This window comes from Gopherus flavomarginatus, chromosome 5 (genome assembly GCF_025201925.1).
Source record: "Gopherus flavomarginatus isolate rGopFla2 chromosome 5, rGopFla2.mat.asm, whole genome shotgun sequence".
NCBI classification, from domain to species: Eukaryota; Metazoa; Chordata; order Testudines; family Testudinidae; genus Gopherus; species Gopherus flavomarginatus.
Window position 1 is genome coordinate 3,882,350 of NC_066621.1, and position 21,917 is coordinate 3,904,266.

The 21,917-nt window shown below is 55.1% G+C and overlaps 1 protein-coding gene across 4 annotated transcripts in view; it reads left to right on the forward strand.

Moving 5' to 3' along the window:
* Positions 1–2,928: 2,928 nt before the first annotated feature.
* Positions 2,929–21,917, forward strand: part of ITGAX (integrin subunit alpha X) — a 47,982-nt gene continuing 28,993 nt past the window's right edge. For all 4 annotated transcript variants that reach the window (XR_007774885.1, XR_007774884.1, XM_050956681.1 and 1 more), the window contains exons 1-27: positions 2,929–3,029; positions 5,607–5,721; positions 5,864–5,967; positions 6,388–6,452; positions 8,046–8,160; positions 8,604–8,734; positions 8,994–9,139; positions 9,511–9,664; positions 11,515–11,665; positions 12,030–12,103; positions 12,473–12,602; positions 12,758–12,906; positions 13,821–13,961; positions 14,253–14,459; positions 15,802–15,932; positions 16,524–16,681; positions 17,022–17,176; positions 17,324–17,455; positions 18,568–18,641; positions 18,817–18,958; positions 19,464–19,577; positions 20,084–20,163; positions 20,309–20,392; positions 20,640–20,718; positions 20,956–21,063; positions 21,298–21,381; positions 21,558–21,671. Coding sequence is in view for 2 of the 4 variants with exons in the window: in XM_050956681.1 (XP_050812638.1) it covers positions 2,993–3,029; positions 5,607–5,721; positions 5,864–5,967; positions 6,388–6,452; positions 8,046–8,160; positions 8,604–8,734; positions 8,994–9,139; positions 9,511–9,664; positions 11,515–11,665; positions 12,030–12,103; positions 12,473–12,602; positions 12,758–12,906; positions 13,821–13,961; positions 14,253–14,459; positions 15,802–15,932; positions 16,524–16,681; positions 17,022–17,176; positions 17,324–17,455; positions 18,568–18,641; positions 18,817–18,958; positions 19,464–19,577; positions 20,084–20,163; positions 20,309–20,392; positions 20,640–20,718; positions 20,956–21,063; positions 21,298–21,381; positions 21,558–21,671 (3,174 nt within the window). In the remaining 2 variants the exon portion in view is untranslated. The remainder of the gene's footprint in view (positions 3,030–5,606; positions 5,722–5,863; positions 5,968–6,387; positions 6,453–8,045; positions 8,161–8,603; positions 8,735–8,993; positions 9,140–9,510; positions 9,665–11,514; positions 11,666–12,029; positions 12,104–12,472; positions 12,603–12,757; positions 12,907–13,820; positions 13,962–14,252; positions 14,460–15,801; positions 15,933–16,523; positions 16,682–17,021; positions 17,177–17,323; positions 17,456–18,567; positions 18,642–18,816; positions 18,959–19,463; positions 19,578–20,083; positions 20,164–20,308; positions 20,393–20,639; positions 20,719–20,955; positions 21,064–21,297; positions 21,382–21,557; positions 21,672–21,917) is intronic.

Genomic DNA, 21,917 nt, shown 5'->3' on the forward strand with positions numbered 1-21,917 from the left:
GAAATGGGCCCTCAGGAGTGGGAGATGGTAACTGGATTAAGATGGGATTCAAGGGGGAGGCCAAGAACAACAGTCAGTGTGGGAGATAATGGACGCAAAGATGCCCTATTAGATAGTGGGGCTGATGTAAATAGAAGTTGTGATTTGACTCAATATGTGTCAGAGATTATTACAGAAGTCTCCTTTATTGGGGCAGGAGTGACAGGAAAAATGTATCATTCAGTAGAAAAATGCTACACCCAGAGAGAGTGGGGGGATGTTTGTTGTAAAGAACAAATGCTTCAGATAGATCCGGCGGCTGAGCCAGTAATATTGGGGACTCCTTTTTTGAAGAGGAATCGGTTCGTTTTGGATTTAACGCACTTCTGTGGCATATGCCCGGCTTGACAGAAAGAGTCCTGACAGCAGGGTACAGTCCAAGAATCTGTGCTGCCGAAGCAGTGGAGGAGATTACACTGGATCAGCAGGATGTGGGTAAAGGAGTTCCCCAGGTATGGATTAAGAATAAAGCAAAATGTGGTAAAATTGTGTTAAAATCATGGGGGACAGAGTGCCACAGCAGAGACAATGTAAATATCCCGTGTAAAGCGGAGGCAGGAATTGCGAAAATAATCGAATCGTTAGAACAACAGGGAGTGTTTAAAAAGGGAAATTCCGCATACAATTTGGCCTGTATTAAAAGCCTCAGGAGACTGGAGATTGATAGTGGATTTTAGACAAATTAATAAAGCCACTCACCCTCTGGCTCCAGTAGTAGCAAATCTACCTGAAGTGATTGCAAGAATACAGGGGGGCCCTAAATGGTTCACTGTCGTAGATTTGGCAAACTGTTTTTTCGCAATCCCATTGCATCCCAATTCCTGGGCCCACTTTGCGTTGACTTTTAAGGGAAAACAGGACTTGTTTAAAAGAATTCCCCAGGGCCCACACTGAGCTACAGCTATTGTGCACCAACATGTGGTGCGAATACTGGATCAATTATCCAAAGAGGATCGAGAGAATGTCACCTCGTATGTAAATGGCATTCTAGTGGGGGCGGGGGACACTGAGGAGGAGGTGGCTGAGTGGACTAAAAATGTATTAAAACTCATCCAGGAAATGGGTTTCAAGGCTAATAAAGAGAAAGCCCAACTACTGCAGAGGAGAGTGAATTATTTGGGGGTGACCCTAGGGGAACAAGGAATTCAGGTAGATCAACAAAAGGTGAAATCATTAATGAATTTACCAAAGCCAAAGGATTCTCATGCCTTGAAGGTGATGTTAGGAGGGTTTGACTGTTTAAGGAAACACATGGACTTTTGCCGCTGTAACTGGACCCTTGTGGCATTTACTAAAAAAGGCAGTCGAATGTGGGTGGGGACCTGAACAAGAAAACACTTTCTGTCATTTAAAACAAGCCTTGCTGCAAGCTCCAGCATTGAAATCTCCAGATAAACAAGCCATTGGTAATTAAGTTGGCAACAACCCAAGAAATTCTAGCATCAGTACTAAGGCAGGAAAAGGACAGAAAGTTAATACCAGCCAGGCTCCCAGTAGAGAGTCAGGAGCCCGGGCAGCACCCAGGCTTGGAGTGAGGAGTGGGGAGCCCAGGCAACAGCCCAGATGGGATCAGGGAACTGGTAGCCCGGGGGCTAGAGCCCTCCACCCACCCCTGGCCACAGCCCCAGCTTTGAGCAGCTTTCTTGTCAATTTCATGGCTCCAGCACAGAAAGAACGGCCACCAGCCAATGTAAGTAGCCCTCAGTGTCTACACGGACACTGCGTCGCCCTAACTACACCGACATTAACCCTTCGCCTCTCGCAAAGGTGGAGTTATGATGTCAGTGTAGTACAGTTTACATGGGCAGGACAAGGCTGCAGTGTCGACATTGACATAATTACGTCGATATAAGCTGCCTTATGTCGATCTAAGTCTGTACTGCAGACCAGGCCTCAGTATAGCCGGGGGTCTGTCTTTCTCTGCCTGTGTAGGTTTTCATGTCTCTCTGTTTCAGTGTGTGTCTCTCAGCGTAGTTTTGCGTTTCCCTGTCCCAGTGTAGTTGTGTGTTTGCCTCTGTATGTCTCAGTGTAGCTGGGGGCTTGTATCGGTCTCAGCGTGGCTTTGTGTGGCTTTTGGTCTGAATGGAGTTGGGTGTGTGTGTGCGGCTGGCTCAGTGTAGCTGTATGTGTTTCTGTCTGAGTGTATCTGTGTGACTGTCTCAGTGTCATGCTTGTCTTTCTGCCCGAGTGTAGGCGTGTGTGTGTGTGTGTGTCAGTGTATCTCTATCTGTTTGTCTCTGGTCTGTGTAGTTTTGTGTTTCTGCCTCTCTCAGCGCAGCGGTGTGTCTGCCTCAATGCCGCTTTGGACAGTAGAACCCCAGAGTTCCAAACACCTTGGCAACACGGGTTGGTTGTAACTCTGAACAAAACGTTGTGGTTGTTGTTTCAAGCATTTACAACTGAACACTGACTTAATACAGCTTTGAACCTTTATTATGCAAAGAAAAATGCAGCTTTTAACCATCTTAAATTAAATGAAACAAGCACAGAAACAGTTTCCTTAGCTTGTCAAATCTTTTTTGAAACTTTCCCTTTATTTTTGAGTGGTTTACGTTTAACACTGTACTATAGTGTGGTTTTTTTTGGTCTCTGCTGCCTGATTGCACTTCCAGTGCCCAATCAGATGTATCGGTAACTTGTCAGTTTGTATCTCTGGTGTTTCTAACACTGATGTTCTACCGTATGTCCATTTATGTCAGTGCAGCTGTTGATGTGTCTGTCTGTCCATCTGTCTGATTCAGTTTAGTTTTCTTCCCTTCTTTCTTTGACTTCTCCCTGCATCTCCTCTGAGTCCAGTCCAGTCCCCTCCCCAGGGCTGGTCTCACCCTCCCTTCACACGACACTGATTGCACTTCTCTTTACTCTGGCACTCCGCTGCTTACTTTGCAGGCAGTGCCCTCAAATCCCACACAGCTCCCTGCACCCTACACTGCCCTCCTTTACCCAACCCAGGATGGACCCTCTGCCTTTGCTCATCTACCTATTCACAGGTGAGTACTGACCAGCAGGATAGGGAAAAGCTGAAATCCCCCATGCAAGATGTCCACTGTGTACATCTCCAGCAGGGGGATGGAAGCAGCTGGACTATCAGGACAACTGAGTTCTGACCCTGGCTCTGAGAGAGGAGTGGGGTCTGGTGGGTAAGAGCTGGGAGGGGCTAGGAGTCAGGACTCCTGAGTTCTTCCCTTAGGACTGTGCAGAGGGTGCAATGCAGAGCAGCCGTTCCTCCCCCATTGAGCCTCAGCCCTTCTGGCAGCAGGTTTGGGTGGGTAGCTTTGCCCAGGACCCCCAGCAGTGGGGTCAAAGCACTTCCAGACAGACCCCGTCTGCCCAGCTGCTCTGGTGCGGGCTGTGCAGAGATGCTGCTCTCACCCAGCAGTTTCCAGGAGTGGCTGGAGGGGATATCCAGGGGGTCCCATCAGGGATCTGTAGGGGGTCTGGCTTGGGGGATTTGGGTGGGGTTAGTTAGGGGATGGATTGGCACTGACTTAGCTTAACAGACCTGTCCTTCTGCTTCTCTCTCACACTGAACTCCTGTCTCCCAGCCCCACCTGCTCCAACCCACCAGAGCCCACTCCCCTCCCAAGGCTGGGGCGAGAAACCAGGAGTCCTGATTCCCAACCCCACCGGCTCCAACCCACCGGACCCCACACTCGCTTTAGAAAGGAGTGTCTCTCTCCAAGTTTCCCAATCTGAGTTCTGTAATACAGACAATGGTCCTAGCTCTCCCATCCCCCACCCCTCTAGACTTTTGGTCAGAGACACATTTGTCCAAGTCACTTCCACCCCACCCCGTCCTGAAACACCCCTTGCAACTCTTGGGACACTCACTTCCTCAGAGCATCACAGCTGTGCTGTCTAGGGTGGAGGAAAGTCATTGTAACTTACCCCCTGCAGTTGCCCTGGGGATAGAACACAGGAGTCCTGATTCCCAGCCCCACCCGCGCTCTAACCAGCAGACCTCTCTCCCCTCCCAGAGCTGAGGGTAGAACCCAAGAGCCCACCACTACCTCCCCCGGTTCCCCTTCCCCAGCCTCTGCAGCGCCTGACTGGTGCCACTCCCAAGTGGGTTGCACCACAGGATGGGTTGTTTCTCAATTGCGTTGCAGAGCACTGTAGGCATGGGGGCGCCAGTCTGGTACCAGCAGAGTCAGCGCTAGACAGAAGACTGAACAATTGCTTAGAGCCCTGATCAGCTCAAGGGGACCTAGGGTGACCAGATATCCCGATTTTATAGGGTCAGTCCCGATTTTTGGGTCTTGTTTTTATATAGGATCCTATTACCCCCCACCCCATTCCAATTTTTCACACTTGCTGTCTGGTCATCCTAAGGGGGCTCTCTGTTTTGTTTAGCATGTGTTTGTATGTGGGGGGAAATATGCCTGCTGAGGGCCCCGCCTGGAGACATAGCAGCTTGGGACACTCTCTGGGAGCACATACACACCACACACGCTTCCTTCCTCTGGAAAATCTTGCCAACCCAGCCCTCCGGACTCCTGGGTTCTACCTCCAGCAATGGGAAAGCAGTAGGGGCTAGTGAAGGAGAGTGGGAGAGGGGATGGGGTGGGCATCAGGACTCCTGGGTTCTCCCCCTGGCTCTGGGAGGGGAGGGGGTTTCGTGGGTTGTCATGGTTACTTACCAGAAGGCCTCACACTTTGGCTGAGCTAATTGAACATTCTGGGGGCTCTTCACATTCTCCCAGCCCCCTCTCTTTGTGGGACTCCCCCTGAAGCCCCCCACCCCCTGCCAGGGTCACTGTGTGCCCATTACTCACTTTGTCCCCTGGGCTCACCAATCCCCCATAATCTCTTTTCCGCTCCCCTTCTCCCATACAAGAGGACCCCAATCTCCCCCACCTGCCAAGGGTTCTGGGGGCTCCATTTCCCCATCTCCACTCCCATGCCAGGATCAAGTGTGCACCCCCATTGCCCTCTTCTTTCCCCCATTGCCCTCTTCTTCCCCCCCCCCCACTCTCCATGCCTCCTTCTCTCTCACCATTCTGCGTTGATCGGTTGTTCAGGGTGTCACATGCGATGCCGGGATGAGGGATGGCGGAAGGTGTTCTAGACTGAGCTGGCTGAAGCTGCAAGCTTTGCTGACCAGATGCCAGGGGGTCTGTGTGCGTCCCATTTCCCTCCTTCCAGTTTTCTGGTTTTTCCCAAACCCTCAGGGCTCTGCCCCCTTGAGACCTGAAACATTCCCTGAAATTTTGGACATGATCAGATGTGACGTTCAAAGTGCATCATGCCACAGACAGACACACAGATACCTGGACTCCAATTCTAGGTATTCCTGTAGGGCTCAGCCAGGGACCAGCATCCCACTGTGCTAGGGGCTGTACAAACACAGAGCAAAGAGATGTTAGAGCAGGGTGTGGGGGAGGGGCTGGGAGTCAGGACTTCTGGGTTCCATCCACTAATCTGGAAGGTGAATGGGCTTTGGTGGGTTGGAGCAGAGGAGTCTGGGACCCAGTCCCACAGCCTGGAGGGGCTGATGCCTAAGGCCCCACCACTGGCCCCACTCTGCATAGGGGAAGCTCTAATGGATGGATGTTTAACCCCTGTAGTGCTGGCACCAAGCCATGGATTCAGCGTGGACGTGGAGGTACCCATCACCTTCCAGGAGGCAGCAGCGGGCTTTGGGCAGAGCGTGGTGCAGTTTGGGAGTGCCAGAGCTGGGGGGTAAGGGCCGAACATGGCCTCAAGGGCCTACATGACTTCTGCTGCCCACCCCTGAGGGGCCTGTCTGGCTGGGCTGCCCTGCCTGGGCCCCCCCAGGGATGATGGGGTGCCCCTGAGCCCCTCTCTTCTCTCTCCCACACAGGCTGATCGTCGGGGCCCCGCTGCAGACGGGAGACGTGAATGAAACTGGCAAAGTCTACAAGTGTGACCCGGGCTCCAGACGCTGCCAGGAGATCCCCATCCAGAGTGGGGCCACCCTCTGCTATGGGGTCCAGTGGGGCAGGCTGTGGGGGGAGGGGACTTGGAGCCAGGACTCCTGAGTTCTATTCCAGTTTCTGGGAGCAGAGTGGGGGCTAGTGGGTTAGAGAGGTGTTGTGGGGGGAGGCTCGGAATCAGAACTTGTTCTGTGTCAAACTCTGGGAAGGAAGTGGGGTCTAGTTGGTTAGAACAATGGGAGCTGGGAATCAGGACTCCTGGGTTCCATTTCCATTCAATTGCAGGGGTATGTACAATGACTTCCTCTCCTCCCCCACCTATCTGGGAAGGAGACTGAGTCAGAAGAGTCATGTGGGGGCGTGGGGTGGGGAATGACTCAGAGAAATGATGGACTAAACATATCCAGCCACAAGATTTCTCAACCTGGTGCTGGTGTATGTCTCTTCTCAGGGCCCCCGGATGCAGTAAACATGTCCCTCGGATTGTCTCTGGCTGCTCGAGACTCCAAATTCCTGGTGGGTACCATATCCAGAGCGGCTGGGGGGTTCTGGAGCGGCTTGTTTATACCAGGGTATCACCCAGAATTAAGTTCAGTCACTTGCCTAGAATTCCACAGATTGGTTCTCCCTGCAACAGTGTTTGTGAGATAGAGTGTCAGCATGGTGATGTCACAGAGTGAGTGATAACCAGGTGACATCACAGCCGCCTGAGCACCTGGGGAGCTACCATCACAAAGGAAGATGTGACTGTGGGATGTGAACGCCTGTGCGCTGTCACAGAGAGGTTGATATCTGGGCAACATTTGGAGGGAGGATGGATTGATATTGCAGGAATGGATGAGGTCACCACAGCTACAGCAATTGTGTGATGATGTTATGGTGGGGGTGGTAAGTGGGGGAGGTCACCCTGACTGGAACTGTGCATTTTCAAAATATTATTTATTGGATGTATTATGGTAGTGCCCAAGAGCCCCAGTCACGGACTAGGACCCCTTTGTCCTAGGTCCTGTACAAACACAGAACAACAACACAGTACAAGGGGTCTTATAAACTGAGTTTAAGACGAGACAACAGCTAGATACAGGCAGACAGATGGGAGAAGAACAAGGAAACAATGAGACGATATTGGTCGCTATGATCAGCAGTGGTCTCAGCGCACCAGCGGCCTAATCGTTGTTAAGTTTCATTGTAGGCCTCATGGCAAAGGAGAGCTTGAAGAAGGGTTGTGCAGGAGACAAGGCAGTAGTTTTGTGGCCGTTTCCAGGCAGCTCATCCCAAGTGTGAGGGGTGGCGCGAGAGACAGCACAAAGGGACTGGTTGAAAAATGTATCAGCTGGGCGGTGGAGGCCAACAAGAGGGGCCAATCAGAGACACACCTCGACAGCTCAACACAAACATGGAAATGACAGGTGGGGGTGGGAGAAACCGATAAGGGCCTAGAAAGGGAAGAGCAGCAGCTCGTGTTTGATGTGATAGAGAAGAGGGAGCCAGGGGAGGGCTGCAAACAGAGGGGTGACGTGGTCGCAGCAGCATTCTGAATGGAGATGAATGGAGTGTTGTTGTCATGGCAAGGAGTGAATGGCCTAGGACGTTGTGTAAGGTGGTGGTAGCCAGGTGCCACTAGAATGACTTGTGATGGTGTTGTGAGGGTGACGGTAAGCAAGTGACATCACCATGACTATCATGACTGTGACGATGTTCTGGAGGAATGGGGGAGACCAGACAGTGCAATGAAATAGCAGGGAGGGTGGTAGACCAGTGACATCACCATGGTGATAGTAACTGCAGAATGACATCACAGGGAGGTAATGATGGTGAATAGATGTAACAGGGAGAGTGGCAACCCGCTGGGTGATGTTGACATGGCAACAGTGACCACTTACTGCCATAGCAAGGAGCATGGGAACCAGGTGATGTCCCCATGTCTTTCCCGTCTCCTCTCTGGGACTCCGAGTGCTCGGTCCAGGGGTCCTGTCTTCCCCAAGGGGGGTCCCCTGCCCTGGCAAGGCCTTTCTTTGCATATCCATGTGGGGGAGCAGGCCCTGGGCTCTCTGCTTCACCCCCAGGGAAATCATCATCTACTGATCCCATCCCTCTCTCATGCCCCAGGTGTGCGGCCCCACAGTGCACCAGGCCTGTGGGGAGAACATGTACGTCAAGGGCTACTGCTTCCTCCTGGACCAGAGCCTCCAGCAGCCCCAACGCATCCCAAACACCCTAGCAGGTGAGGGGCAGCCCCATAGGGAGGAACCAGCACTCACGGGTCAAGGGGGGGAGGAGAGGAGATGGGTCCATGGGTCTGATATGGGTTGGGATACTAGGCTAGGTGGACTCATTGGTTTGATTCAGAATGTCAGTAGGAGCTCGGAGTCAGGACTCCTGGGTTCTGTCCCACCTCTGGGAGGGGGGTGGGGTGTAGTTTTTCCATCCCAGTGCATGTCATGCTCTACACTCAGAACCCCTCAATGGCAGGGACGGGATGATATTGTGACAGAGGGGCCCATTGGTGTGATCCGGGGTTGCAGGGAGGGGCCAGGATACCGGTGGAGGGGCAGGATACCAGGTTACATGGACCCATTGGTCTGGTCTAGCTCTTTCTACTGGGTTTTCTCCATGTTTGTGGAGTTGAGTCAGGAGACGGATGTATTTCTTTCCTGTCCCCATCAGAGTGCCCCCGACGTTTCACAGACATAGTGCTCCTCATCGATGGATCGGGCAGCATCGAAGCTGAGGACTTTTCAAAGATGAAGACGTTTCTCTCTGAGATCATGAAGCGTTTCCACAGCACCGACACGCAGGTAATGGGCAGAGGCTGAACCCTGACTACTTACCCTGCCCCTCACAGCCAGTGCTGATCCCAATGCCCCAGTGCAGCACTAGGGGGCGCTGTGCTGCAGGGAGCAGCAATGGGATTTTGCATCCAAAACCAGGAAAAAATTCCTGCAGAACCAGCTACATCCTGGTCGCTTGCCTCAGCCGTTAACTGAGTCTGATTCCTGCTTTTCTTACCCTCCACTCTTGGGGTTGTTTTTCTCTCTTCTCCTCTGTCTCCTGCAGTTTGCCCTCATGCAATATTCGCACAGGTTTAGAGACCACTTCGACTTCTCACAGTACAGGAGGAGCAGCAACCCCAATCGCCTCCTCAGGTCGGTCTGGCAGCTCACGGGAGCGACGCACACGGCCAGCGCCATCCAGAAAGTGGTGTAGGTATTGCCCTTCTCCCCATGCTGACTCCACAGGGAATGGGCTGCAAGGACATGGGAGCTAAGGGACAGGGACTCAGGACTCCTGGGTTCTATCACCAGCTGTGGGAGGGGAGTGGGCACTAGAAGGTTAAAGCAGAGGCAGGCTGAGAGCCAGGACTCTGGGTTCTATTGCCAGCTCTGAGCCTCTGTTGTGTTGTGACTTTAAGCAAGTCACACGCCCACCCTGTGCCTCGGTTTCCCCATCAGTAAAGTGACCTCCTTTTGTAAAGGACTTTGAGATCTGCAATGCCAAAGCAGTGGCCAGGTGCTAGGTGTTGTTACATACCAATAACCCTTCCATGCATTCTTCACCCCTCCCCCTTTTCCAGGCGGGACCTGTTCACTTCTGAGAGAGGCGCTCGGGATGAGGCCACCAAGATTCTCATTGTGATCACAGATGGGGAGAAAACTGGAGACCCACTTTCTTATTCAGATGTAATACCTGAGGCTCAGAGAGCTGGAATCATCCGCTACGCCATCGGGGTGAGCCGCAGCTATGCGGAGAACTAGTATGGATCTGAGCCCGTGTCCAGGTTCCCATCAGATAAGGGAGAAGAGCTGACCCTGGGTTGTAACTGGTTCGTGTGACATTATAGGAGAGCTGGAGCTCTGTTGTTCAGGTTGAGCACAGCTTTCTCATTAAAGGTTGGGTTTTCTGCCTGCCCTACAGTCCACGTGCTGACTCCAACTGCCATGAAATTTGGAATATCTCATGGGGACGCAGGTTAGGAATAGTGGTCCAAATTTGGGGTCACTTGAACAAGGGGTTCCTGAGATACAGCCCCAGAGTTAAACTGCAAAATCGCCTAGTTCTTTTTTGCATACACCCGAAGCTCAAAAAGTGGCTCTGAACCTCCCCAAACAGATCCCAGTCACTTGACATTTATCTCCACTAATGCACGGCACCCACTGCCCCTCTGGGGAAGACGTGTGCAAAAGATTATTAAGCTTAGACACTGAATGCCTAGAATGGCACATGGCAAACTGCTGAGCCAAAGAGATTGAAATGAGCATCAAGATGTAGGGCTTTTTTGAAGCAAGAGGGTGGCTCAAGGTGACAGCAGGTTACCATTCACCGTGAATTGGTCTTGTGTCCTGTGGGTTTGATCCCTATTATTGGCTAATGTTCCTTGCATTCTGCAGTGTCTCCTTTTGGATTTTTTTGCCCTGAGATCAAAATTTCTGGCTGAAAAGCCACATTTGAAAGTGCTCTAAAAGCCACATGAATGCTCTGAATTTGCATGAGAGGTGTGGGGAAGGGAATCAGCGTTGATTAAACAGACGGCCGATGAGAGACAGTAAAGGAAAATGTAATTGTGTCTCCTGAACAATGGAACTGAGCGTGGACAGTAGAAGCTGGGTTATTCCATCAGTTTCCTTAGTGCAGAGTTAAGATTTCCTAGGGATGCTTCCTGCCCTTCCCGAAAATGGAGAGCAGCTGCACTTAGGCCTCTGAAATCCATGAAATACAGTTAAGGCAAACACCCTCACAACCTTAACTCTGCCCTCTTTGAGCCACGCCCCAGCCCCCCAGGAACACACACAGGCCCTTACAGATGCTACAGAGCACTGGGCACAGAGCACATGAGCACTAGAGGGCCCAGCCCATCACCTTCCCTTTGCCAAGGCAAAACTCGGCTTTAGAGTCATAGATGCCCAGACCACAAGGGACTTTTGCAATCATCTAGTCTGAGCTCCTGTGTAGCACAGGCCAGAGAACTGCCCGAAATAATCCCTGCTGGAACCAGAGCAGATCTCTTAGAAAACCAGCCAGTCCTGAGATAAATATTGCCAGGGATGGAGACTCCACCACGGCCTGTGGTGAGCTGCTCCAATGGTTAATTCCCCTCTTGGTTAAACCTGACACCTTCTTTCCAATCTGAATCAGTGTAAGTTCCATTTCCAGCCACGGGACCTTGTTCAACCTTTGTCTGCTGCTTATGTTGGGCCCAGTGACTGGGAGGTGCCTGACTCCACCACTGAACCAACTGCACGCAACCCACCCAGACTAGCATGGTGGTCCCACCCCTCCACCCTTTGCCCTGAGGCGTCCCTCAGAGACAGTGCAGCACTCACCCCTCACTACGCCGAAATGAGGCAGGCTCGATAACTCCTGGCACGAGGACACCTCTCCTCATGTCACATAGCCACCTGTGCCAAGCTGCTCCAGCGCCCCCCCTGCTCCCACTCACCAGAGCAGGACATGGCGCTGGCTGAGCCCTGCCTCTTGAGGGCCCAGGAGGGCTCAGGCGGGTGGATGTTGGTCCAGGTCTCCTGGCTAGGACTGATGCCGATGCTCTGGTCTCCCTTGTACCTCTCTCTACACCGTGAAGGTTGGCAATGCCTTCTTCAAGCCTGCTGCCCAAGAGGAGCTCCAGGAGATCGCATCTAAGCCCAGCAATGAGCACGTCTTCCGTGTGGATAATTTCGATGCCCTCCAGAGCATCCAGAGCCAGCTGCAGGAGAAAATCTTTGCCATTGAAGGTACCAGAGCTGAGGGAGGGGCTGCATGGCCCTGGGGCTCTAGAAATGGGTTTTCAAGGCCGAGATGGGATGGGGAGCAGCTGGGAAACCAGAGCTCACATAGGCCCCAAATAGTTTCTTTTTCCCCATCCAACATCTATCTACTGAGCTATCTCCATAGATCCCTGTAATGCCTTTCTCATCTGGGCAGGGGACTGGCTGGCTCAAGGGGTTGAGGAATGGGATACGGGGCCTTCTCTCTAGGGGACGCTGGGTCCAGTCCAGCCTCGAGGTGGGGAGAAGGGTTGGCTCAGGGCATGGGACAAGGGGCCTTTACCGTCTGTGATGGTCTCTCCCGTGTCTGTCTGTCTGTCTCTCCCCCCAGGCACCCAGTCCCAGAACAGCAGCTCCTTCCAGCTGGAGATGTCTCAGGAAGGATTCAGCTCCCTGCTGTCCCCTGTGAGTGACGCCTGGCCCCGGGGCGTGTCCCACGCTGCCGTGCGCTGGGGCCCTGACAGCGCTTTCAAGCTAAGAACGAGCTGGTTGGCCTAGTACTTGCAGGGGAGACAACTCTTTACTAACCCGGAGCAGTGCAGGGGGCACCCTCCCTTCCCACTCAGGGTGGGGACTAGGGGGCCTGTATGCTGCAGCTGGAGCCAGTAGAGGCCCAGGAGGGGGTGCTCACTCCCCTGGCCGTCAGCACTGACCCCAGTGTCCCAGCACGTTGCTAGGGGGCGCTGTGCTGCAGGTTCTGGCCTCGTCTAGTAATTACATTCTGCGCTGTCTGTTTCCTGTAATCAGTCCCCTTTGCCGTGTGTGTCGGTTTAGGACGGGCCTGTGCTGGGAGCAGTGGGAGCCTATGCCTGGTCCGGTGGGATATACCTGTACGGGAGTAGCGGGAAGCCGAGCTTCATCAATGTATCCAGAACCTCCACTGACATGAATGATGCTTACCTCGGTAAGAACAAACCCACAGACCTTCCCTTACCTATTTCAACAGCCCTCGCACCCCACCCCAGAGGTGGCTGCATCTCAGTTCTGGGAAAGTTCTGTGCAGCACTGTTGTACGGCTGTTTCCCATCTCACCTCCCCACGTCTCTCTCTTCCTTTGAGGTTATTCGTCTCAGGTCATCACAGCCAATGGGCAGAGCAGCTACGTGGTCGGGGCCCCTCGCTATCAACACACCGGCAAAGTCATCCTGTTCAGCCAAGATACCAAGGGCAGGGAATGGACACCCAGATCGGAGCTGTCAGGAGAACAGGTATGGGGAGTGTTACTGGTAATATGGAGTGTGGGGGTGAGAGAGAGGGCTGGAGAAAGCCTGTAAGATTTTGACATTGTATAATGTTTGTGTTTGGATCGGGGCGGGCAAACTTTTTGGCCTGAGGGCCACATCGGGTTTTGGAAATTGTATGGAGGGGTGGTTAGAGGAGGGGGTGGTGGCCCGGCCCCCACTCCCTATCCGCCCCCCGGGGACTCCTGCCCTATCCAACCCCCTGTTCCCTGTTGGCCCCCCCAGGACTCCTGCCCTATCCACCTCCCCCCCACTCTCTGTCCCCTGTGTGAAATGGTCAACTGACCGCTTAGAGTAAGACAGCAGTGTACCATGCCCTGCCCTTGAGGCAGCAACATAAAGAGCTTCTACTGCAAAAAATTTAGGCACCAAGTCAGGTTAGGCACCTAAAGGGGTTAGCAGCAGCCAGTCAGAGGTTTTGTGGATCACAGTGTCACCTAAGTCTGGGGGTTAGGCACATAAATACCTTTGTGGATCTGGGCCAGAGAGACTCGGGCAAGGAAAAAAACGTTGCTAGTGATATTAACAGTGTCTGATAAGGATCACTAACAAAGTGAATTTCTCCAAGATCTGTCTATACGTTCCAGCTGAACAGAATTTATAATAGTGGCTCAGTCAGTGAATAAACTTTACTTGTGCTAGCACAACCTCTAAAAAGAATTGCACCACAACTAGCACTCAGCATCTCTCCAATATCTAACTGCCTAAATATTCAAGAACATTTACAGTGATAGCGCCACCTGCTGTGCAGCGGGAGGGTGAGTCTAAGGATGGAATGAGTGTTGGGACTGAATCCTTAGTCCTATAGGGTGAGAAGGGTCCCAGTGGGAGAAGAAGGAGGAAATGACTAAATTCAAGGGGTGATTTATCTGCCTCTCCAGATTGGCTCATATTTTGGGGGTACACTGTGCGCTGTGGACCTCGACAGAGATGGGAACACAGACCTGGTTCTAATCGGAGCCCCCATGTACTATACACGTCTGAATGGAGGACGGGTCTATAACTGCCCGATTAACTGGCCGGTAAGAAAGAGGATGGAGCCGGGGGAAGACGGATGGCCTGGGGTGTTTCTTTGTCTGGACTGCCATGGGGTTGTGATGTTGGGACAATTAGCATGACAGTAGTAGGCACAGTGCTCCAGGAAGCAGGGTGGGGGGATCATGAGAGGACGCTCTTCCCTGCCAGTCAGTGCTGACTCCAGTGCCCCAGAGCGGCACCAAGGGGCGCTGTGCAGCAGAGAGAGGGAAAGGGGGTCAGTAAGGGGCACTGTCATGCTGGCTTTCCCCACATGTCTCTTTGGATGGGGCCTGCAGAGGATGACACTGATCTGCACCGAGACACTGCAAGGAGAGACGGAGCAGGCATTTGGGCGCTTTGGGGCCAGCATGTCTGAAATCGGGGACATCAGCGGGGACGGACAGACAGATGTGGCCATCGGGGCCCCAATGGAGAACAACAATCGTGGAGCCTTGTACATTTTCCATGGGGGAAAGGGAGGCTTCAGTCCCCAGTACAGACAGGTGAGCCCAGCTCCTGCACAGAGGGGTCATCACAGATCCTGAAAGAGACATCATGGGGCCCCACAGCCCCCTAGTGCCTATTAGCCTGTAGCTGCCGCGTCCCCACCCCTCACCCTCTGCTGCCTCCTAGTGCCCATTATACAGCACAGCTGCCCCTTCCCAACCCCTCACCCTCCACTGCCCCCTAGTGCCCATTATACAGCACAGCCGCCCTTTCCCCACCCCTCACCCTCCACTGCCCCCTAGTGCCCATTATACAGTACAGCCGCCCCTTCCCAATCTCCACCCTCCGCTGCCCCCTAGTGCCCATTATACAGTACAGCCGCCCCTTCCCCACCCCTCACCCTCCGCTGCCCTCAGTGCCCATTATACAGTACAGCCGCCCCTTCCCCACCCCTCACCCTCCGCCGCCCCCTAGTGCCCATTATACAGTACAACCGACCCTTGTCCACCCCTCACCCTCCGCTGCCCCCTAGTGCCCATTATACAGCACAGCCGCCCCTTCCCCACCCCTCACCCTCCGCTGCCCCCTAGTGCCCATTATACAGCCAGCCGCCCCTTCCCCACCCCTCACCCTCCGCTGCCCCCTAGTGCCCATTATACAGCACAGCCGCCCCTTCCCCACCTCTCACCCTCTGCTGCCCCTAGTGCCCATTATACAGCACAGCTGCCCCTTCCCCACCCCCACCCTCTGCTGCCCCCAGTGCCCATTATACAGTACAGCCGCCACTTCCCCACCCCTCACCCTCCACTGCCCCCTAGTGCCCATTATACAGTACAGCCGCCACTTCCCCACCCCTCACCCTCCACTGCCCTCTAGTGCCCATTATACAGTACAGCCGCCCCTTCCCCACCCCTCACCCTCCGCCGCCCCCTAGTGCCCATTATACAGTACAACCGACCCTTGTCCACCCCTCACCCTCCGCTGCCCCCTAGTGCCCATTATACAGCACAGCCGCCCCTTCCCCACCCCTCACCCTCCGCTGCCCCCTAGTGCCCATTATACAGCACAGCCGCCCCTTCCCCACCTCTCACCCTCTGCTGCCCCCTAGTGCCCATTATACAGCACAGCTGCCCCTTCCCCACCCCCACCCTCTGCTGCCCCCAGTGCCCATTATACAGTACAGCCGCCCCTTCCCCACCCCTCACCCTCCACTGCCCCCTAGTGCCCATTATACAGTACAGCCGCCACTTCCCCACCCCTCACCCTCCACTGCCCCCTAGTGCCCATTATACAGTACAGCCGCCCCTTCCCCACCCCTCACCCTCCGCCGCCCCCTAGTGCCCATTATACAGTACAGCCGCCCCTTCCCCACCCCTTACTGCTCTCTCTGCCCCACAGCGCATAGACGGGTTGCTGTTTCCCAGCAGGCTGCACTACTTCGGCCAGGCCGTCAGTGGCGGGACAGACCTGACGGGGGATGGGCTGCCAGACATCGCGGTGGGAGCACAAGGGCAGATCCTCCTGCTGAGGTGAGTTACTCTGTGTTGTTGCACTGCTCCATGTGGCAGTCACAGACAGCGACAGTACATGGGGGTTTGGGAGTATGTGTGTGTGTCACTGCTGCCCCCTGCTGGAGAATGGCACAATGACAGCTCTGCTGCTCCCTTCTCTGCCCCCCAGCATCTCCTCTAGCAGAGCTGCATGTCCATAACCAGGGCAGGCGCTTCCATTAGGTGACCCTAGGTGGTCACCTAGGGTGCCAGGATTCGGGGCGGCGGCAAAGAAGGACCTTCTGCTGATGTGCTGCGAAAAACAGCAGCAGGCAATTGAGCAGCTCAATGAACGCCGCTGTCTCCTGGGGCATTTCTGCAGAGGGCCCTTCTTTGGCGGCACGATAGGAGTGGAACCGGAAGCTCCCGCGCGCCCCGTGGGGAGCGCACAAAATGCTGCCCCCCGAATTCTGCCGAGGGCGTCAGAAACTATGTCGCCGCTCCTGTCCATAACTCATCTTTTTGGGGTGCTGTGAGCACACCCAGGCTGGTGGGAGGCTCTGGGGAGGGAGGGGTCTTGGCCCCATTGCAGGGAGCAGCTGGGTGATGGTTCTGTTCTTCCCATGGCAGGTCCCGGCCAGTGCTCAGAGTCAGGGTCTCCATCAGCTTTCAGCCTCCCACGATCCCCACCTCGGCCTTTAACTGCCAGGAGCAGGAGCAGCTCAACACGGAGGCCAGCAGGGCAGAGGTCTGCTTCACCGTCACTAAGAGCACCATGGACAGCCTAGGTCAGACCAAACTCACGCCCTGCTCCCCTCCCCCCTGAGCCAGCCAGTCCCCTACCCTGGGGTTGGATTGGAACCAGCACCCTCTAGGGGGAAAGGCCCCATGTCTCATTCCCCACCCCCCCGAGCCAGCCAGAGCCCGCTCCTAGAACTGGATTAGAGACAGTGCCCCCTAGAGGGGAAAAAACCCATAATCCATTTCCACCCCCTGAGCCAGCCAGTCCCTCTGCCCTATGGCTGGATTGGAGCTGGTGCCCCCTAGAGGGGAAAGGCCCCATATTCTGTATCCTATTAATGATCCTGCTCTCACGTCTCTCTGACCCTCATTTCTCCTCTGTGGTAGGCAATGGGATCTCCAGCAACATCCAGTACAGCCTGTCCCTGGACCCCGGGCGGACGAAGATCCGAGCCGCCTTCGACTCCACCGGCCCCGTCCTGAGCAGGGAGCTGCGGCTCGGCATTGAGAAGAAATGTGAGAAGCATCAGATAAAGTTACCTGTGAGTGTGGGGGGTCCTAACTCCTTCCACTCCTGCTGTGTCTGCCCCTCCAACCCTACCCCTTGCTCCCAAATCACCCAGAGAACAAACCTCTCTATAGATTCCACCTTTGCTCATGGGTCCCTAAGTGTCTCTCTGTCTCCCCAGCTCTGCCCTGAGGACACACTGACCCCCATCACCCTGCGCCTCAACTACACCCTGACCGGGGAGCCCATCGCTGCTGCCGGTCGCCTCAGACCCATCCTGAGTGAGGACTCCGCACTGGTGTCTGTAGGCTCGGTAAGGCCTCCGGGGCCAGGCAATGGTGCTTGTGACTGTCTGCAGAAGTTTTAGTGTGTGTGCCTTTGAATACAGTACCTGTGCAGACTGTATCAATGCTTGCTCTTAATGAGTACGATTATAGTGTGTGTGAGGTTTTAGAGGTTGTGTTGTTGGTGACATTGTTGATTCAGACTGTGGTGATCTTGGTGAGGTTGTTGGCTGAGGTTGTAGTGATTGTGTTCATAACATTGGTTTAAACTGGACTGTAGTGGTTGTGATGGCAGTGTGAGGTGAGGTTATAGTGGTTTTGTTGTGTTTGACATTGCTGGGTTCAGACTATACTGATCTTGGTGACTGTGTGAGGCAGGGTTGTAGTGGCTGTGTTGTTGATGCTGATGTTGGTACAGAATATATTTGTGGTGGTGGGGAGATTGTAGTGGTGTCGGTGAGTGTTGGTTGAGGATGTTGTGGCTGTGTTGTAAGTTACACTGTTAGGACTGTACTGGTAGGTGGTTGCGGTTTAGACTGTAATGTTGGCAGAAGTGTAGTCTTAAGTAGAGTGGGTGAGTTATTGTGCTAATGTTGGTTCACATTGTGTTGATACTAATTGTGGTTGTGGTTGAGACTATAGAGGTGTTGCTGACAGAATCGGTTGTGATTGCAGAGTGTGCCTTGTTGGTAACAGTGTTGTTTCAGACTACATTATTAGTGGTGGTTGATGAGATTGTAATGGTGTTTACAGTGTTGGCTGAGATGGTAGTGGTTATGATGCTGGTAACAGTGTTGCTTTACACTTTATTGGTTCTGGTGGTGATGGCAGAGTTGGTTGTGCGCTTCATAGTGTTGGCAGAGGGTGGTGCAGCTACACTGCTGGTGAGACTGTCAAATCAATATTGGGTCAGGTGGTGGCTGAGGCTGTGAATGCAGTGGTGCCAGGGACAGTGTTGGGGGCAGTTATTGCTAGTGTGATGGTATATCATGGTGATGGTGTTAGTTCAGACTGTACTGGTAGTGGTGGTAACAATTAAGATTGTAGGGTGAGTGCCAGTGTTGACTGAGTTTTGCTCCAATTCCCTCACACCCACCATGCTCCCTGATTCCCTCCCCCCCATTCCCGGATCTCTCCCTAGCTCCCGTTTGAGAAGGACTGCGGCAGTGACAAAGTCTGCACTGATGAACTACAAATTTCCTTCAATTTCTCAGGGTAAGTCACCCCCTCTGCCTCCTCCCCCACACTCCATGGTGGGGCCCATTTACTCCATCAGGCCTCATATCATACCAGATTTCCATATGGCTTCTGAGTGGGACCCATTATAAGAAGCTCACAGAGCTGTTAAGACACTGCCCTGAGGAAGCTCACCCCTTTCTCTCCCCCTTAGCTTGAGCACCCTGGTGGTGGGGGTCACCCCTGAACTCAACACCACCGTCTCCATCCGGAACCGTGGTGAGAATTCCTACAGCACCACGGTGCAGTTCTTCTACCCGGCCGCGCTGTCCTACCGCCGGGTCCTGCTGCTCCAGGTACCACCCAGTCCCCCCAGGCACTGCAGACATGCGGGGCAGGACACAGGGAATGGATGTGAGAGATCAGCTGGTGCAGAAAGCAGGCAGAGCTGAGGAGGGGGCACTGTGCTGCAGGGAGCAGGCCAGGGGCTTGTCAGGGGGCGCTGTGCTGCAGGGAGCGGGCAGGGGGCTCGGCAGGGGGTGCTGTGCTGCAGGGGGCAGGCAGGGGGCTCGGCAGAGGGTGCTGTGCTGCAGGGGGCAGGCAGAGGGCTTGGCAGGGGACGTGGTGCTGCAGGGGGCAGGCAGGGGGCTCGGCAGGGGGTGCTGTGCTGCAGGGAGCGGGCAGAGGGCTTGGCAGGGGACGTGGTGCTGCAGGGGGCAGGCAGGGGGCTCGGCAGGGGGTGCTGTGCTGCAGGGGGCAGGCAGGGGGCTTGGCAGGGGGCACTGTGCTGCAGGGGGCAGGTGGGGGCCCAGCAGGGGGGTCTGTGGCCCCATCTCTCACTGGCTGGTCCCCTGTGCTCAGTCTAACAGGAGGGCCGTGGCCGTTAAGTGCAGCTCGGCCGTGGGCTCCAAGGAGCAGACTCAGAGGAACAGCACCTGCCACGTCAACCACCCCATCTTCTGGAGCGGGGCTGAGGTAGGGACGGGTCCTGGCCTGTGAACTCTCCAGGGGTGAGCCCAGCTGTGGTCAGAGAGGGGCAGTTCCCTGGGGTCAGCCCAGCCCTTGACAAGAGACGTGCTGGGGAAAGCGCCTGGGGAGCCCGGCGAGTCAGTGCAAACAGAGCCCTGAGGTCACTCCAGGGATGGGGTCAGGCCCTGCCGGGGCTGCAAACCAAAGACCAGATCTAGGGGGCTGGAAATCAGGCCTCACTGGGGCAGAGAGGGGAGGGGCTGTTCCCTTCCCCTTTGGAGTCCTTAAAAGAAGCGACTCGGGGGTGGAGGGGGGAGGTGAATGTGGCTCAGTAAAAGACAAAGGGGAAGGAGCCGGCGTCATTGTCATGGCTGCCCCCAGGCCCATCCCCTCGGACCCAGCGTGACACCACTGGGCCTTTGTCATCCTGATCCTGAGAGGTGTCCTGCCCCTGCCCCCGCAGTCTCTGGCAGTTCCCCAGGCCCTGAGTCTCATCCCCCTCTGTTTTCCAGGCCATCTTCATCGCCACCTTCGACGTCTCCTCTGAGGCCGACCTGGGGGACAGACTGCAGATCATGGCCAATGCCAGCAGGTGAGGGGGCTGTGCAGGACCAGCGGGCAGGGTGGCGGCAGTGGTAGGGGGCAGGACAATGCAGAGGCCTGTGGTGCAGCCTACCTGCACAATTATCTGCCTGCGTCGTCTCACATCTCTCCCCTTTGCCCTCCCCTCCCCCCAGTGACAATGGAGGCCCCATCACTGAGCACATGATTCACCGGGCGGAGCTGCCAGTCAAGTACGGCATCTTCATCATCCTCACCAGGTAGGTCAGTGCGTAGATGGATGGGAGAGCGCCCCCTGCTGGGCCCCCTGTTCCCTGCAGCACAGCGCCCTGTAGCGCCACACGGGGTCATAGGTGCCAGCACTGATTGCAAGGGGTCAGCGCCCCCTACTGAGCCCTTCCCTGTAGCACAGCGCCCCCTTCTGGACATGACACCCCAGCACCACTCTCCAGCCCCATCCATCACACTCCCGTTCTTCTCATTCTTTCTATCATTTTCCTCCCCAAGCCTTGAGGAGTCGACCAAGTACGTCAACTTCTCCTCCAAGGAGGCAGGGATAAGTGTGCCAGTGACACATCGGTACGAGGTGAGGCCGGCGGTGCAGAGTGTAAGAGGGGAGACGGGAAAAGAGGGGGGGGAGTAAAACTGGTTGAAAGTGATCTGTGGATTAAAGCACGGAGGGGTGGGCAGGGACCCAGGACTCCTGGGTTCTATCCCCAGATCTGGCAGGGCAGTGGGGTCTGAGGGTTAGAGCGGGGGCTGGGGATCAGAGCTCCCTGGGTTCTCTTCCTGCAGTGCCCTATGGAGAGTCTGTTTCTTTCAGGTCAAGAACCTGCGGCAGCGAAGCGTCCCCATCTCGGTCACGTTCCAGTTCCCCGTGGAGCTGAGCGGGGTCCGGGTGTGGGACGCCTCTGAGGTCGTCCCCTCCAAGGTACCTGCCTCTCCCTGCCCTTGTGTGCATGTGAGATGGGCCCAGTGATGCCTTCTCTGCCCTACAGCGCCCCCTGCTGCGGCAGGCTGCTTACAGGGGAAACACACCATGTCCCCACCCCCTAAACCAGCCAGTCCCCTGTCCTAGGGCCAGATTACAGCTGGTGCCCTCCAGAGGGGAAAGGCCCCACGCCCCCTTCCCGCCCCCATTTACACCGTGTCTCTCCCTCCACAGCCCCAGCTGGCCCAGTGCAACAGTGAGGCTGAAACGCCTGGTTCAAAGGACTTTGTGAAGCAGATGAGCGAGCGCCCCCTGCTGGTGAGTACAGGCTGGTGTGGATCCCAGCAGCCCCTTCCCCTCCTCACTAACACAGACAGCAAGTGGGGGGCTGGGCTGGGTGAGGGACCCCTGCTATAAACAGACCCAGAGCCTCATGGTCATGCTGGGCCCCTGCACACCCCCTGCCTCACCCGGCGATATCCTTCCACCCCCAGGACTGCTCCGTGGCCACCTGTAAGAAGATCCGGTGCAGAATCGCCTCCCTGGAAATGCAGCAGCCACTGGAGTTTGTGATCAAAGGGAACATCAGCTTCCAGTGGGTCTCCCAGGTATGAGAGCTGCCTCTGCCTTCTGGCACCAGATGAGAGATCCCCCTGCCCCCATGTGAACAACTCTTCATCCCCTCCCCAGAGGTGGCTGCATCTCAGTGCTGGGCAAGGTATTGCCCTAGTGTGAACAGCCTGTAAATTGCTCTGGGTCCCTCTGGGCTGACGTTCCAGGCTGGTTTGTGTCATTTCTGGTCAGGGATGGTAAATTTCTCTCTTCTAAGCTACAAAGAGTCTTCTGGCACCTTA